Below are 14307 nucleotides of genomic sequence, written 5' to 3' on the forward strand. Positions count from 1 at the left end.
CTCTTTCAACCCTACTTGACAATGAAATATTAATTTCATAGTACAATATATCTAATCACATGAGCCATTTGTATGAATTTTTTTTAGGAACATAAAATGAAATAGTATCTATTATGTGTTTTTTTTGTAATCAATTTTAAATGGTGACTTATTATCATATATTTTTGGTATTTATGTCTCTCAATATCTAATTAGATTCCTATAGTTTATTTTTTAGTTTGTAACTTTATTTTATTTTTTTATTGATGAAGAATAATATAATAGATTCATTTGTATGAGCGATAAAACGAAAACGACTTGTGAAGATGAAAACAACAATTATTCAGTCTCTCCACCTATTCTAAAGCATGATACTAATGATCCAATTATTCAATTAGATATCTCTTTTCAAGATTCAAAGAATTACAAATGATGAATTTTATATTAATTCATTAAAACATTATCCCTAAAAATGTCCTCAAATATGGGAATATCTAATGAGTTAAAAAAATGAAATTATAAGAACTAATTTAAAATGGGTCAAAGAAGAAACATCTAAGGAGATTTCAATCTACTTTGCTTAAACTATTTCCTTCTTAGCTAGAGCATTCCTCATATCTAGTGATGTACTTTATTGTTTGTCATGTTATCTATTTAGTTTAAATTCAATTAGTTGTCGTGAGCCAGATGTGTTTACTAGACAAGAATTCAGATTATGCAACAAGGTTAATGTAAGAAATAATTGTGCATTTCTTATCTACATTTGAGATAGTCCTTACTCACCACATAACAATGCATTGAAAACTTGAAAGACTGGTTTAATCAATTCAATTTATGCACATTAATAACATTATAAATGTTAAAGTTTAAAACAAGTTTGCAAGAATAGTTTATGACTCAAAACCTCTATTGCTACAACTTGTTGGCTATCATTTCAAGCGTGTACATTTAGAGACCATGAGAAAACACCAAAGTCAAGTAGTAAAGATAAGATTCTTATGATAATTAAACTTCTAGTACTATTACTTTTTATGTAATTATAAACTATAATTAATTTATAATAAAAATACATTACCGTCTTTAAATTGGTGTAATAAAACATTTAAATTTTTGAAATTCCAACTTTAATGAATTATTATAATTATAAATTAGTTATATTAAATAATAAAATTTAATTAATCATAAATATAAATTTACTTAATAGATTATCCCTAGATACATAATCTATTAGGGATCTCTTTTATAAAAAAATTATGACTACGCTCATAGAATTAATAACATAGGGATATCACCTTTTCCACCATTTGAATTTTTATGAATTCATACATCTGTAGTCCTATGATAATTTAAACCCTTTAATTCAAATATGTATACTACCCTTATTTTTTTGGGTCTTCTTTTCTTTATCCACCTTACATCCTTGGATCCAATCAAATCTTTAGTATCATTTATCATGCCTTTATTATAGACAATTCATGTATAAAAATGAACATTTTGGGAGGTAAACACAAACATTAATATCATGGGCCCACTTCATTGTTATGCATTGTTGCTAGACACATAAAGAGACTTACATGTCATTGTCACCTTGTATAAGTGAAACTATTTATGTATCCCTGTTTTGTGTTTTGATGGAGAGACTTATTCATGCATGATTCTAGCTCATTCCTTTAAACCATGTAATTGATGATATAGACCACACAACTCCAAGGAGTTCTTAAAACTAATTATAAAATAGTCTGAAACAATTATAGTTAAAAAAATCTACAAGTTATTGTTACAAGTATCTACAAGTTGAGTACATGTATATAAAATGCTTTGATTTTCATTTTGTTTTACTATCTTGAAAACCATGCTAAGAATTTATTATACAATGAAATATCATCATAATGAAAGAAACTCAATACTTCATTCTTCAACTGTCTTAATAATATATGTGTTTCAATTTGACAAATATGTGAGAAATAAAGTTGATATACATCTATAATAGAAAATATTTAAATTACTAAATGTCAAATATAAATTATTATTTATTAAGTAATTTAAATGAAGACCAATTTAAAACTTATTTATGCTGAAGACATAAAGTTTATTTAAGCATTTTGAATTTTTGACTTATTCAAGGTGAACAAGTAAAGACTTGTATTGTAATGATACTTTCATTTATTTATTTAATAACGTCGATAAAGATTTTAATAGTTATATACTAATAGTGTTTTAATGAAGCAATAAATCATTTAATTTTTTTCATTTTTAATATAATTTTAAGTGATTTGTTTATTATGTATATATATTATGTTAATATATATTTATTTATTATTATGTTTTTTTTATCTTTGTTAAACTTTTTACGTCAATTAAAGTAAAGATATAATTAAAAAATATTATTTAAATTTGAAATAAATAACAGATAAGAAAGAATTTAATAAAAAAATTAAAAAGAAACGAGAGAATAATATGATTACGAATTAAATATGACTTTTTCGAAAAATTCCTATTCTTCGGAAAGGTCGAAGAAGTTCCAACTAAACAAGGTAATAAGGTTTTCTTAGGGGTTTTTCATTTCGTTAGAATCAGATTCAAACTGCTGCGTGTCGCTCTGACAACCTTAAATTTTGTTTCTTTCTCTGCCAGGAACGCATGAAGGGTAGAAATGGCTGCCCTTTTTCTCTTTAGCGGCTGTTTTTTATAACACGTGTAGAAGAAAAAATGGAGTTGGGGTGTGGGTTTTATACTAAAGTTAACAGCTTTCGTCTTTTTGGGGGGCTTTGAGAGAGTGTCATGGTCATGGAGGGAAGAGTCTGTGAGGATTTAACGCCCAGGTATTATGCCCTTTGTGCCATTGGAGGAATGCTCAGTGCTGGCACCACCCATCTTGCCATCACTCCTCTTGATGTATTGAAAGTCAACATGCAGGTGCTGTTCAAATCGTTTTGTTCGCTCACTCGTTCCACAAATAATGTTTTGCCATGTTTTATTATGGGATTGAAATTAGTGAAGTGATTAGTATCTTATGTTTTATGCTCAGATATCTCAATAAATTGGCCTCTGATTCTTGGCACATACTGAGCACCCAAAACAAATGGGGGAATTTGAAAAGTTGAAGTGGGAATCACTTTACCGTTTTTGTATCACTTTTGTTCCATCATAGAAAAAAATACTGAAAGATTGAATTTTTTGGCTGCCCGTTTGGGATGATAGTAGGATGAGTTATGAATTGTTTTCTCACCATAGTGTGTAGAATAATAGTTGTTGATTTGATCATATTTGTTGATGGGAAGTGATGTTAAATGTAGGTGCACCCAATTAAGTATTACAGTATTTCCTCTTGCTTTACTACCTTATTGAGGGAACAAGGGCCTGCAGTCCTTTGGAAAGGTTGGACCGGCAAGTTCTTTGGCTATGGTGCTCAAGGAGGGTGCAGATTTGGTCTCTATGAGTATTTTAAAGGGATTTATTCAAACGTATTTGTAGGCCAGAACAAGAGTTTTGTTTTCTTTCTCAGTAGCGCGTCTGCCGAAGTGTTTGCCAATGTAGCTCTATGTCCATTTGAAGCTATTAAAGTGAGGGTTCAAGCACAACCCTGTTATGCTAAGGGCTTGTCTGATGGCTTTCCAAAGTTATATGCGTCAGAAGGCACACGAGGGTAAAGAAAATTTCCATACTTAGTTTTTACCTGCTTGGACACTGAATTTAGGAGATGATTGTGATTATTTATCTTCAATTCTATCTACTACTTGCAGATTCTACCGTGGACTAATTCCACTTTTGGGTCGAAACATTCCATGTAATTTTCATAATCTCTTGTTTGGTTAATTCTACGCTAGTTAGGGTAGTTTAACTATATATAGAAATCAGAGAGACATCAGTAATATTTTCACATTGATATTTTGGATGTCATTCTGCCTTGTGTAGTCTTTTAGCATATAGCTATCTTCCAGAAAATTACTAAAATTTCAACACCTTGCTTTTCTCTGTGGTGAGGTTCCTGTATCTTTATCATTCCTTTCGACCAAAAAAAAAATCCTTTTCTTTTGTTAAATCATATTATTATGTACATTGAGGTTCAATTAACTATTTGACTGGTCTGGCTATATGCATTAGTTGCCGGTTGATTAATAGTATGAGAGATGCATAGTTGATTTAAAAAAATAACAATGGACTTCTTTCATGCTAACCATGCTGAGTATTGAAGTATGCACTGGGGCCATGATCTTGCAATAATTAATGTTCTCATGGAGTAGCATGACAATGAAATACGTGAAATGAGTAGCATTTAATTCTACCTCTTGTTCGTAAATGAACTGAATAATAAGTATTCTGCTTCCTTTTCTTTTGAGCAGTTTCCATGGTTATGTTCTCAACATTCGAGCATTCTGTTGATTTTTTGTATCGAAATATGGTCAAAAGAAAAAAGGAGGACTGTTCAATAGGTCAACAACTTGGTGTGACATGTTTAGCTGGATATGCAGCGGGATCTGTTGGTAGCTTCATTTCTAATCCTGCTGACAATATTGTATCTTCCCTTTATAACAGAAAGGCTGATAGTCTTGCACTGGTATTTGTTTCTTTTCAATTTAGTTTATGATACTTCCTTGAAAGATAGGATATATCAAACCTAATTTGCTCCACTTGTTCGGTGTGCAGGCTATTAAAAATATTGGGCTAGCCAATCTATTTACCAGGAGTCTTCCCATTAGAATGCTGTTGGTTGGTCCTTCTATAACTCTGCAATGGTTTTTCTATGACACCATCAAAATTTTAGGTGGACTGTAAGTGTACTACTCCCTATACTTTTAATACTTAATAGTTTGTTCCATAGTTTCTTCTGTTTTATGATATCATTATTAACTAATTTTGAAAAACATAATTTATTATAACTAAAGGAAGCAAATTTGTCTTAAGTATCTGTAAATAATTTCTGCTCACAAAGTTTCAGATTTTGATTCTTTTGTTCAAGATAGTCACAATATAAGAAGCCTTCATAAGTTTGGATCTTGATATTGTTACAAACCGTCATTTCCTATTCTTGGACCTGGTATAGGAGTCCAACTTTGGGGGAGGGTTGACTATATGAAATTTCCGTTGTCAATAATGAAATGTTCGCATTTGACATGGGGAATCATGTTCTTGCTTGTGCATGCATTTGTATTATATTTGTATCTCCCTATATTTGGTTTTCTATGCCTTTGGGTTTTGACATAACCACATGGTCCTGCTATTTTGCTAGAATGATTGAATTGTTGGGTTAATGGTTTTGCTTTAGAGAGAAGTAAACATAATCTTTAACACCAGTAGCTACATGGGTACAAGTGTCTAAATGTAGTGTGAAACATAAAGCAAAAGTTTTAAAAACAATGCCATAAAAAATAGCATTAATGGGCTCGTCATTTTCTGCACTGGCCTCTGCTGATACTGCTTAATCGAGAAGAATGTTATCTGATAAATTTGGAAGTCATCAACTGCCGTGCTTTAATATTATAGAGATTTTCTAACTTAATCCTTGTTTTTATTCTGTCCAGTGGTGGTTTTTACATTGTTCTGTTTCATAAGATCAGAACCTACCCAAGCACTTAAGACTTTAGCTGTCTATTACTATGTTGATGCATCTTGCGGATCTGAAAGCAATGATGTTCTGAACTAAACATGAACTTGAATTCTCTATTTTTCTGAAATTTGCTTTTGTTTAACTTTGCAGGCCAACTAGTGGTGAAGTTACAACCGATATGAAAGGAGGTGGGAGAGGCTAAGATTCAGAAAAAAATGGAAATTTCACATTTTTCAGGCTGACTTGTATGATTGCAAGTCATTTTATACTATATATAGGATTAGTTTTGTGGTAGCTTTTGCTTTCTACCACCATTTAGTCTCTTTTAATTTTTCATCATAGGTTTTCACTGATGTCTTTGATATTTGCTTTCCAAAAATAACGAGCTCATTTATATTCTTAGTTGTACTAGCATACTGGGAGTTGTGCAATAAAAAGAGAAAACACAGATTTACTACCAATGCTTCTGCTGGCAATTTACCATTTAAGGCTTTATTTATCCATCCCTCATAGCGTGCCAAACCATTTTATCTAACCTTGGATTCTACCAACTACTTATCAACATTTTTTTGTAAGTGGTTCCAATTTTTCTCTCATGTTTTGATATTATTAGGTGTTGGAGATTATATTGACAAGTAATGTGATCAAAATAATGTATTGAAGTGGGGAACAATTCTGATCTAATGAGCTAGTATTTGGATTCATGTCCAAAAATCCAACTATAAGATGTTATCAGTTAATCCTTGTGGTTGTTTAATTACCACCATTATCAATGTATTATTGAATTACCTGCAGATGTCTAGCTCTAGAAGTAACTTTATAAGTTGGGTAAGGGACAAAGTTCAAATTATAAGATTTGGGGAGGTTGTTTTCAAGTATCAACGTCTAAGGAAAGAAGTATTTCACCACTTCAACAGTTAGCGGGGGCAGAATCATTTGTCATAATCTTTTAATACAACTGTCAAATTTGTCTGTGAAACTATGAGCAACTGAATCATAAAGGACACTATTATCGAGGGTGTAAGAAAGTGCAAGCTCATGGTTCACGAGAAGAATAAGCAGTAGCCAGCAGATAAATGAGGAAGCGCGTTGTACTGTCACCATTCGTCAGATGTCCTTCAAAGCTCGACATGATATGGTTTGTTATTGAAGGGGCAGTTTCACTATCTTCACTATTCTGTCACTATCAGATACACCTTCAAGAACACGTTGGGTTGGCCCCCCTTAGCTACCATATTTTTTAACTCTAGATTCCTGATAATGTCCTGCCATGTAGTAGCCAGAATATTGGATGATGGTCTATCACTCTCAACTCTCCAGACAAAAACAAATAACTGAAGGGTGAACTACCAAATGAGGAAGTTCACTGTACAAACTTTATGTAATATTCTATTGTGGCCCAAAAACAGTAGTAACTTATAAGATTGCTTAGTAAAACTTTTAAGGTAAACTCGTTGGTGTGACGTGAATGAACAGAGGAGGACTTGGTGATCACACAACGAAGGGGATAATTTTTAAGGTAGTTCAACCACTAACAAAAGCAGGATGGTGTTATCTAGTGTGCCTTACCATAAGTGTGTACATGATACAACATAGTTGATAGATAACTTTATTCTTTAAGCATTTAGTCAGGTATTTGATTATGTTGAGAGATATCTTTAACTTTCTGTTAAATATGTTCAATTTACTTAAAAAAAATTAAAAGTATTAGTTACTAAGAGGATTGAATTTTTAGTTAACTCAATCATAAAGTGAGATTTGCATCCAAATTTATATACTATAAAACATATTCTTATTTTGTGGATTTCCATGAGACTTGTGAACTTGTATGTGAGACTATATATTTATGGGTGGTCCGATAATGACCGGTAGTGGATAAGTCTAATATCGTTATGATAAATTCTAAATGACTTTGATATCATATTGAAGAATGAACTTTAAGTATAACTCAACCTTATAAAATCTCTTCATTAAGATTTGCATGGTATGATATGAGATATAAAAAATACCTGATATGTCTGTTTTTTCTGCTATGCTTGTAAGTTAAATCTGTGAGCTTTGAAGGTAAAAAGGAATCGAATTAGTGTGGTTTTTGGGGGATAACATTCCAATTACAATTACACGTATATTCATGCTTTCACATCATATTATTGAAAAGATGCATAGTATTACTAGAAGTATGAGGTGTGCACTCAAGGGCATTCACGGGATTCATTGTAAAGTTTTTTCTGTTTACTTTATTTTAATAACTTTCTCACGAAATTGTTACAACAAAACAGTTATGAATCTGTATCAGGGTTGTTCTTGAATCACGGCAACTTTCTATTGATAACCCTTTGAAACATAATATCATCATATCCTTCTGCGGAAACAAAAACCAAACAGGCCACAATCTTACCACGTTGTCTCTCTGATGCTACACACTCAAATGAGAGCTTTGGAATGGAAAGAAGAAGAAAAAATGCTAATTTCATAAGTTACAAAAATAAAAAGAGAAACAGAAAAATGTAAATCATCATAGTTTTACTTGGATTAAGGGCACGACCAAATATTAATGATGTTCAGATTTTCAACCTTAAGTCGTATTATAAATTTATTGAATAATATATATTTATTTCTACAAAAGAGAGATCAGAAATAAACTATTTTTACGAAGGACAAAGAATGTATTTATTTCATTAAAAAATCAGGATAAAAGTGTATCAATAACACTTTTCCATAATCATATTACTCCCACTTTTAATTTGTTAATTAATGTCAGAAAAGTAGTTGTTAGTATTGTGGCTTTATTCATTAAATAAGCATATTGCACAAAGTGATTTAGTGAGAGGGAATAAAAAAGTGATTAACAGTTATACATTTGCATATAATCTTCTGGCAACCAACTGGGAAGATACAGCTTCAAGAGGTACACAATAATCCACCTGCAACTCAATTAATTAAGACTTAAGCAGGCCTAATCTTCAAACTTTTCAAACTAAATAATGTTATCCGCAAGCTTCTAGATCTCAATGTTTCCTATTACATTTTTTTAAAAATATTTTCCCTCACGATCTGCTTTGTTAACTTTAAGTCTTTACAAATAACTATCATTAATATCAAATCTCTCTTTAGCAGATTATTTTTTTCATCTTCTTGGTACTTCTCATTGTGTAGGGATCGAATCGCCACCTAAGTGTTTTTTTTAAATGACTAATGACCAGAAGAAGGGTTGTTAGAAGTTAAGAACTTGGTGCTCTATTTCTGGTGGATAAAAAAAGAGAGAAATATTTCATTTACTTTTTAAAGGATTGAAGAGGTTATAAAAATCAAAGTGCAAGAAAAAAAAGTAGGAAATTATAGAGAAGAAAAATGATTTTGTGCAGTATGATTACGAAGAAATTAAATAACATCACTCATTAATCGTAATTAAACATGTAGAAAGCAACACTTGAATATCTAATTGTGCCACGCATTTGCAAGCAATGCTGTAACTTTCAAGTGAGACTTTAGTCAAAGAAGCCATAGTTGAATCCCCACCAGTGTCTGTCATTTATCTGGTTCGAAGAAAGAATTTATGGCTGCTATCCCATCCTACCTGCTAGGATTGGAGAAAAACCTGTCTTCAATCTTTAGTATTATCTTCAAGATTACATCAACTTGTGGACCCTTTTAATAAACTCAGAGGTGGAAGAGATTTTAGAGAACTAAGATATTATGTTCAAGATTTCTGTAAATACATGCTAATGAAACTTGACACTGCTGACAAATTCTCTCAACACTTAAATATGATAATTAGGTGCTCTATTACATATGAATACTATATGCAGATATTTTAACAAAAGAGACATTTTTAATTTGGGTGATTTTTAATGTTTTAAAAGAGATGTTTTGAATTTATCGGCTGAGGAAAAATCTTAATGAAAAAAATAAAAATTATTTAAATTCATAACAGTAATCAATCTGACCCAATTTCTGCATTCTACAAAAGTATTGATCTAACTTTTTTTATTCTACAATGTATTTTCTGAAATACACATGTAAAATAGAAGAATGTGAATAAAGAATTTATATGGCATAAAAAAAACACTTGATCAATCATTTAGGCAGATCTTACATTGGCCTAACTGTATTCCATAATGCCAAATTGTTAAAATAGTCCATTCTAAAACATTGGGTGGCAATCAAGGATGCAAATTATCAAGAAAATGTAAAGGTTTTGAAGATAAAATAATAGTGTCAGAAAATTCATTTTTTAAAAATATTAAATTAATAACAGAAGGTTTTAATTTTAATGAGGGTTCATAGAACACTGGTTAGTATGACGAATTCTTTTGCTATGAGCTTTGGTTATAACTTTTGCATCATGAACGTCTATAGCAGCCAAGGTGTGATGCTGTATACAGACTCCAACCAAAATAATAGCTTCCAGAGCAAAAGTTTGGTTAGAAGTAGGTTAATACAACTGGCGAAAGATCTAAAACTTGCCCACCTTAGTCTTTATAAATTGTATTGACCTGGTTTTCTGACTTTGGCCCTCATTAATATATCTCCTTGAAAGGTTATTTACGAAACATATGTTATCAGTATCCAGCTGCCCATGTGATTAAATGAACCAAAATGGCTGCCATGTGATGAACTATGAAAACATGATGATCATGGTTTTGTATTTACCTCTTATTCAGTGTTATTATCAGTGCCTCCAATATTTTCATTTTCTTCCCATTTGAAACTTCTACCAATGTAAATTAGCAATAGTAACAAAGCTAAGGAAATGGTAAAATTCAGTGAAAGAAGACATTATGTGGAACTGGTACAAAGGGTAACTGTGATTCGTTTAACAATAGAGTGAAGTTACAATTGTACATACATAACGATAGTACATAATCATCTTCGGTTTCTCCCCCACTGTCCGTCGCTGTTTGCCTTTTGGATTGTGTACACTTCTTTCCACTTTCAAGGCAACAGAATACAAATGAAATAAATAGAAAATTCAAATTATACAGTGAAAGAAAATCAGAAAATATTGAACAAGAAATCTACAAGTTGTGCCGTCAAGTCAAAGCAAATTATAACTGCCTACGAAGGCTGTCAATTCATGCTTGCACGATCCATATCTCTGCATATTATTGACCGCACACGGAGAGCGATATCTGTCTCTATTTTTAAATGCATATCCCTGTCAAGTAGGAAAATAGTAAACATCAGCAGCCATGCCTTCCCTCTCTGCTATCGTTCCCTCTACAGAAATCCAACCATGCAAGTATTGAAGGTGTTTAGATGAGCCTCTGTGAAGGTTGAACTAATGAAAATGAGCATATATCACTCTCTACATAAGCTCTTTTTTTAGCTTATTTTAATTACCATCATGATTAAGGTTATCAAAACAAGTTATTTTTAGTTTATTTCAAGAAGTTTCTGAGTTAAATTTATGACATGATACGAACATATTGAATAAATGCTTAATTAAACTGCTTTTACCCAAATGCACCCTAAAATAATCAGGGGGATAAACACTTACAAGTTAAGCCTAGAACAACTACTTCATGATTAATACCCAAATATCAATTTTGAAGTTGATGTGTATAGAACTAGAAAACAACTCAACTTACACATGGAATCTATTGCTTGCCAACAACGGTGTCGCTGAATGAAATCAGGTTTTCACATAATCAACCCCATCACGCTTTCTCTTGTTAGACTTTGAAAAGAAGCAGATCTGAGCCCAACTCTTTTTCTGCTTAAGAGGCTGTGATTTAACATCCTTCTTTTCCCTCTTCTCAACAAGTTCAGCCATGTATTGAACAACAGCCTAGGAGGCACCAACACATGAAAATTATGGTAAAGGTAACAACAGATTGAAATATCAAAGGAACAATATTAAACCAGACAATCAAAAAAAGGGAAGTTACCTGAGCTCCCTTCTCAGCTATATCTCTTGGTGGAACCTCAAGAGGATTCTCTTCCGCTCGCAGGATGCGCAGTCGAGTGAGCATCTTAAACGAGTCAGGAAGCACACGTATCTGATTATTGCTGATATCCAATTCCTCAAGCATTTCAAGATTCCCAATGGATCTCGGTAAGTATCTCATGTCAGCAAAATTGTTCCCTATGTTCATCTTGACAAGCGAGGTGGCAAAACACAAGCTCTCAGGCACAGCCTCAAGCTCATTGAAACTCACATTAAGTTCCTTGAGGTTTGTTAGAGATGACATCGTTGTAGGTAGTTGTTTGATGTTATTGTACCGCACAGTCAAAATCTCAAGGCTCTGAATCTTTCCAACAGCTTCAGGCAGGGCCTTAAGACGGTTGTAGTCAAGGCGAAGCTCCCTAAGGGAAGAACAATTACCAACAGAGTGAGGAAGTTCCTCTACATCATTTGTTTCCACATTCAATACTTTTAGTCTAACAAGCGACCCTAGAGAGTCGGGAAGCGCTGAAATCTGATTTGAACTCAAATCAAGCTCCTCTAAACGTATCAACCTGGTAAAAGAAGCAGGCAGAAGAGTTAAGTGGTTTCCCCGCAGATCAAGATAAACCAGACTGAGAAGATTTCCAACAGAATCAGGAAGCTCCGAGATTCTATTAGAATGCAAGTCCAATCTGGTCAATGATGAAAGCCCTCCAATTGTAGCAGGTAGGGCCATAATCCGATTCTCTGACAAATCAAGAGTAACCAAACTCGACAACTTCCCTATCGAATCAGGCAGCCAATCAACCTGGTCCGCCAACTTGTTCTGCAGTTTGAGATCACGAGTCCCTTTCTTCGCAGACACTTCAATCAAGCTAGCAAGCTTTATCAAACTCAACTTATCCCCATCTTTACCTGCAAAACAGCATTAACAAACAAGATTTCCCACACTTTAACTTCCAACTTCCAACACAAGCAATCCAATACCAAATACCAACGAAAAAACCTAATTCCACCACCCAGTAACTAGATAACAAAGCCAATAAAAACAAAATTGAACGTTGAGCACCATATCATATACGATAGATTACCTTCAGAAGCTGTGGGTTTTAACGATGGATTCAATATACTGGCTTTGGAAGGGATCGTGGGTTCAACTCCATACCCATTGGAGTAAAACGAGGACTTTACCTTCTTGACGTAACTGTCATCTCGCGTGACCAATTCAGAACGTTCTTTATCCGCGTGGAACATTCTAGAAGTAGTGGCAGCGGCGGCGGCGGAAGCAGGGGGAAGTGGGGGCATATCAAAACCGCCAACGGAAACCGAAGCAGAAACCGAATTCATGGAAACCGAGGAAGCGGGACCGTTAGAGTAGGTCGTTTTGCGAGAAGCGGGGGCAGAGGGAGAGGCCACGCACTTGGAAGCTCTCTGAATCAATTCATCGAACAGAGAATGAACGTTGTCGAGATCGAGAAGTTTGAGAGCCTCCCTCTTCTGCTCCTTGCTCTGGTAATACACGACGTTCCTCTGCATCTCTTGGAGCACCATAAAGAGCTCTTCCGGCACATCCACGCCCTTGCTCTGTCGCGCTATGGAGTCAAGCCTGCCCTGGTCCTCCTTCTCGACATTGACGATCAAACCTCTGGCCACTTCCACCTCTTCAATCGCAGGACGCGGCGGCAGAGATCTGTGAATCCTCATAATCTCCTCCACCACCCCATCCACCGACGTCCAACACTCCATCTTCCCAATCCACTTCACAATTTCACAAACCTTCCCACCTCATTAGAGAGAAAGAGATCTGAAAGGCCAGAAGGAAAAGGATTGTGGTTTCAGTATGAACAAAACATCTCCCACTCTTCTGCTGCTGCTTATTCTTCTTCTTCTTCTTCTTCTACTACTTCTCCTTGTTCTTCTACTTCCCTCTCTCTTTTGTCTTATGCGCCACTTTTTTTGTTTCCCCCTTTACCCTCCTCCCTTTCCTTAAATAACAGAAGGACCACAGGCTCTCTCCCCGCCCGCGGTTTTATTAACGCCTTCGTCAAACCACCCTCACCCTCTGTTATTTTGTTCATTCCTACCTATTTATACCCAACAATTTGAAATTAATTCATCATAATTTGCTCCAGTTATCCGATGTAACAGTGACATCCAGTTATGTGATAGAAACAAAAATGTGATATAAAAAAAAAAAAAATAATAAATAAGGTTGTAGGAAAGGGAAGGGGGGAGGGGGGACACGTCGAAAGGTGTATCCAGCTGGCAGTGGCAATGCCATAACCCTTTTCTGCGGCTAACCCAACAGAAGACTGCAACTGATGACGAAACAGGTAGATAGAACACTGGATTCATGGACTCGGTCACTTTTTCCCAACCCCTCATCCTTATTATCCTTGTTTTTTAGTGTTACCATTGTTGTGTTGTGTGTTCATGGGCCTCTTTCAAACTCTTAGATCAATGGTTGACATGATGTGATATCATACTCCTCCCATGATCTCCATCCATCTCTCTCCTTCACCCTCACGTGCTCTGCCTTTAGCTGTCCCCTTAACTTCAGCCCAACCCCGTGTACATGTTACCATCTTCCTCCTACACCTATTTACTATCTATATAACCAACCAACCACCATAATGCATTATCCTCATCCACTCTCACTCTCATTTTCTTCTTTCTCTTTCTTTTACCCCTTCTGTAAATTCTACTTTTTCTTTCTTTTTCTCCTCCTACCCTTTTCAAATTTTCCACCTTTCCATTCCATTGCACAATCAAATATAAATCTACCTGTTCAACACTATTCAAACTGTACATTTCTATTAGACGCGCATTCATTGCATTGTTCGTGAAGGGGACCTTCTTTTTAATGACTTCCATTTTTTTTAGTAAAGAT

At 34.1% G+C, this 14307-nt stretch overlaps 2 protein-coding genes across 6 annotated transcripts; one reads left to right on the forward strand and one right to left on the reverse strand.

Annotated features, from left to right (window-relative positions):
• Positions 1 to 2446: 2446 nt before the first annotated feature.
• PHT3;3 (phosphate transporter 3;3) lies at positions 2447 to 5988 on the forward strand. 3 transcript variants are annotated; one of them, XM_068612622.2, is made up of 7 exons: positions 2447 to 2513; positions 2614 to 2895; positions 3276 to 3625; positions 3723 to 3766; positions 4323 to 4537; positions 4627 to 4751; positions 5678 to 5988. In XM_068612622.2, exons 2-7 carry the CDS (start codon positions 2761 to 2763, stop codon positions 5727 to 5729), a joined length of 921 nt encoding a protein of 306 aa, XP_068468723.1. In that variant the 5' UTR covers positions 2447 to 2513; positions 2614 to 2760; the 3' UTR covers positions 5730 to 5988. The 3 variants fall into 3 exon arrangements, with proteins under 3 accessions (XP_068468723.1, XP_068468722.1, XP_090154549.1); XM_068612621.2 differs by lacking the exon at positions 2447 to 2513 and having other exon boundaries at positions 2530 to 2895; XM_090298423.1 differs by lacking the exons at positions 2447 to 2513; positions 3723 to 3766; positions 4627 to 4751; positions 5678 to 5988 and having other exon boundaries at positions 2546 to 2895; positions 4323 to 4377.
• Positions 5989 to 10311: 4323 nt separating this feature from the next.
• On the reverse strand, positions 10312 to 13594 carry LOC137811052 (plant intracellular Ras-group-related LRR protein 4). 3 transcript variants are annotated; one of them, XM_068612623.2, is made up of 4 exons: positions 12509 to 13594; positions 11419 to 12332; positions 11119 to 11318; positions 10312 to 10685 (listed from the first exon to the last, which is right to left on the reverse strand). In XM_068612623.2, the coding sequence occupies exons 1-3, from the start codon at positions 13161 to 13163 to the stop codon at positions 11163 to 11165; spliced, it is 1725 nt and encodes a 574-aa protein (XP_068468724.2). In that variant the 5' UTR covers positions 13164 to 13594; the 3' UTR covers positions 10312 to 10685; positions 11119 to 11162. The 3 variants fall into 3 exon arrangements, with proteins under 3 accessions (XP_068468724.2, XP_068468726.2, XP_068468725.2); XM_068612625.2 differs by having other exon boundaries at positions 10312 to 10747; XM_068612624.2 differs by having other exon boundaries at positions 10312 to 10794.
• Between the last annotated feature and the right edge of the window lie 713 nt (positions 13595 to 14307).

The sequence above is a fragment of the Phaseolus vulgaris genome, chromosome 2 (assembly GCF_051622355.1).
Source record: "Phaseolus vulgaris cultivar YP4 chromosome 2, ASM5162235v1, whole genome shotgun sequence".
Lineage (NCBI taxonomy): Eukaryota > Viridiplantae > Streptophyta > Magnoliopsida > Fabales > Fabaceae > Phaseolus > Phaseolus vulgaris.

What these genes read in the sequence shown, in the direction of transcription:
- LOC137811052 (XM_068612623.2), bottom strand. Translation starts at nt 13,163, where the DNA reads ATGGAGTGTTGGACGTCGGTGGATGGGGTGGTGGAGGAGATTATGAGG. An exon ending in AAAACCCACAGCTTCTGAAG is followed by an intron (nt 12,333 to 12,508) that starts GTAATCTATCGT and finishes GCTGTTTTGCAG; the next exon opens with GTAAAGATGGGGATAAGTTG. An exon ending in TAGCTGAGAAGGGAGCTCAG is followed by an intron (nt 11,319 to 11,418) that starts GTAACTTCCCTT and finishes GGTGCCTCCTAG; the next exon opens with GCTGTTGTTCAATACATGGC.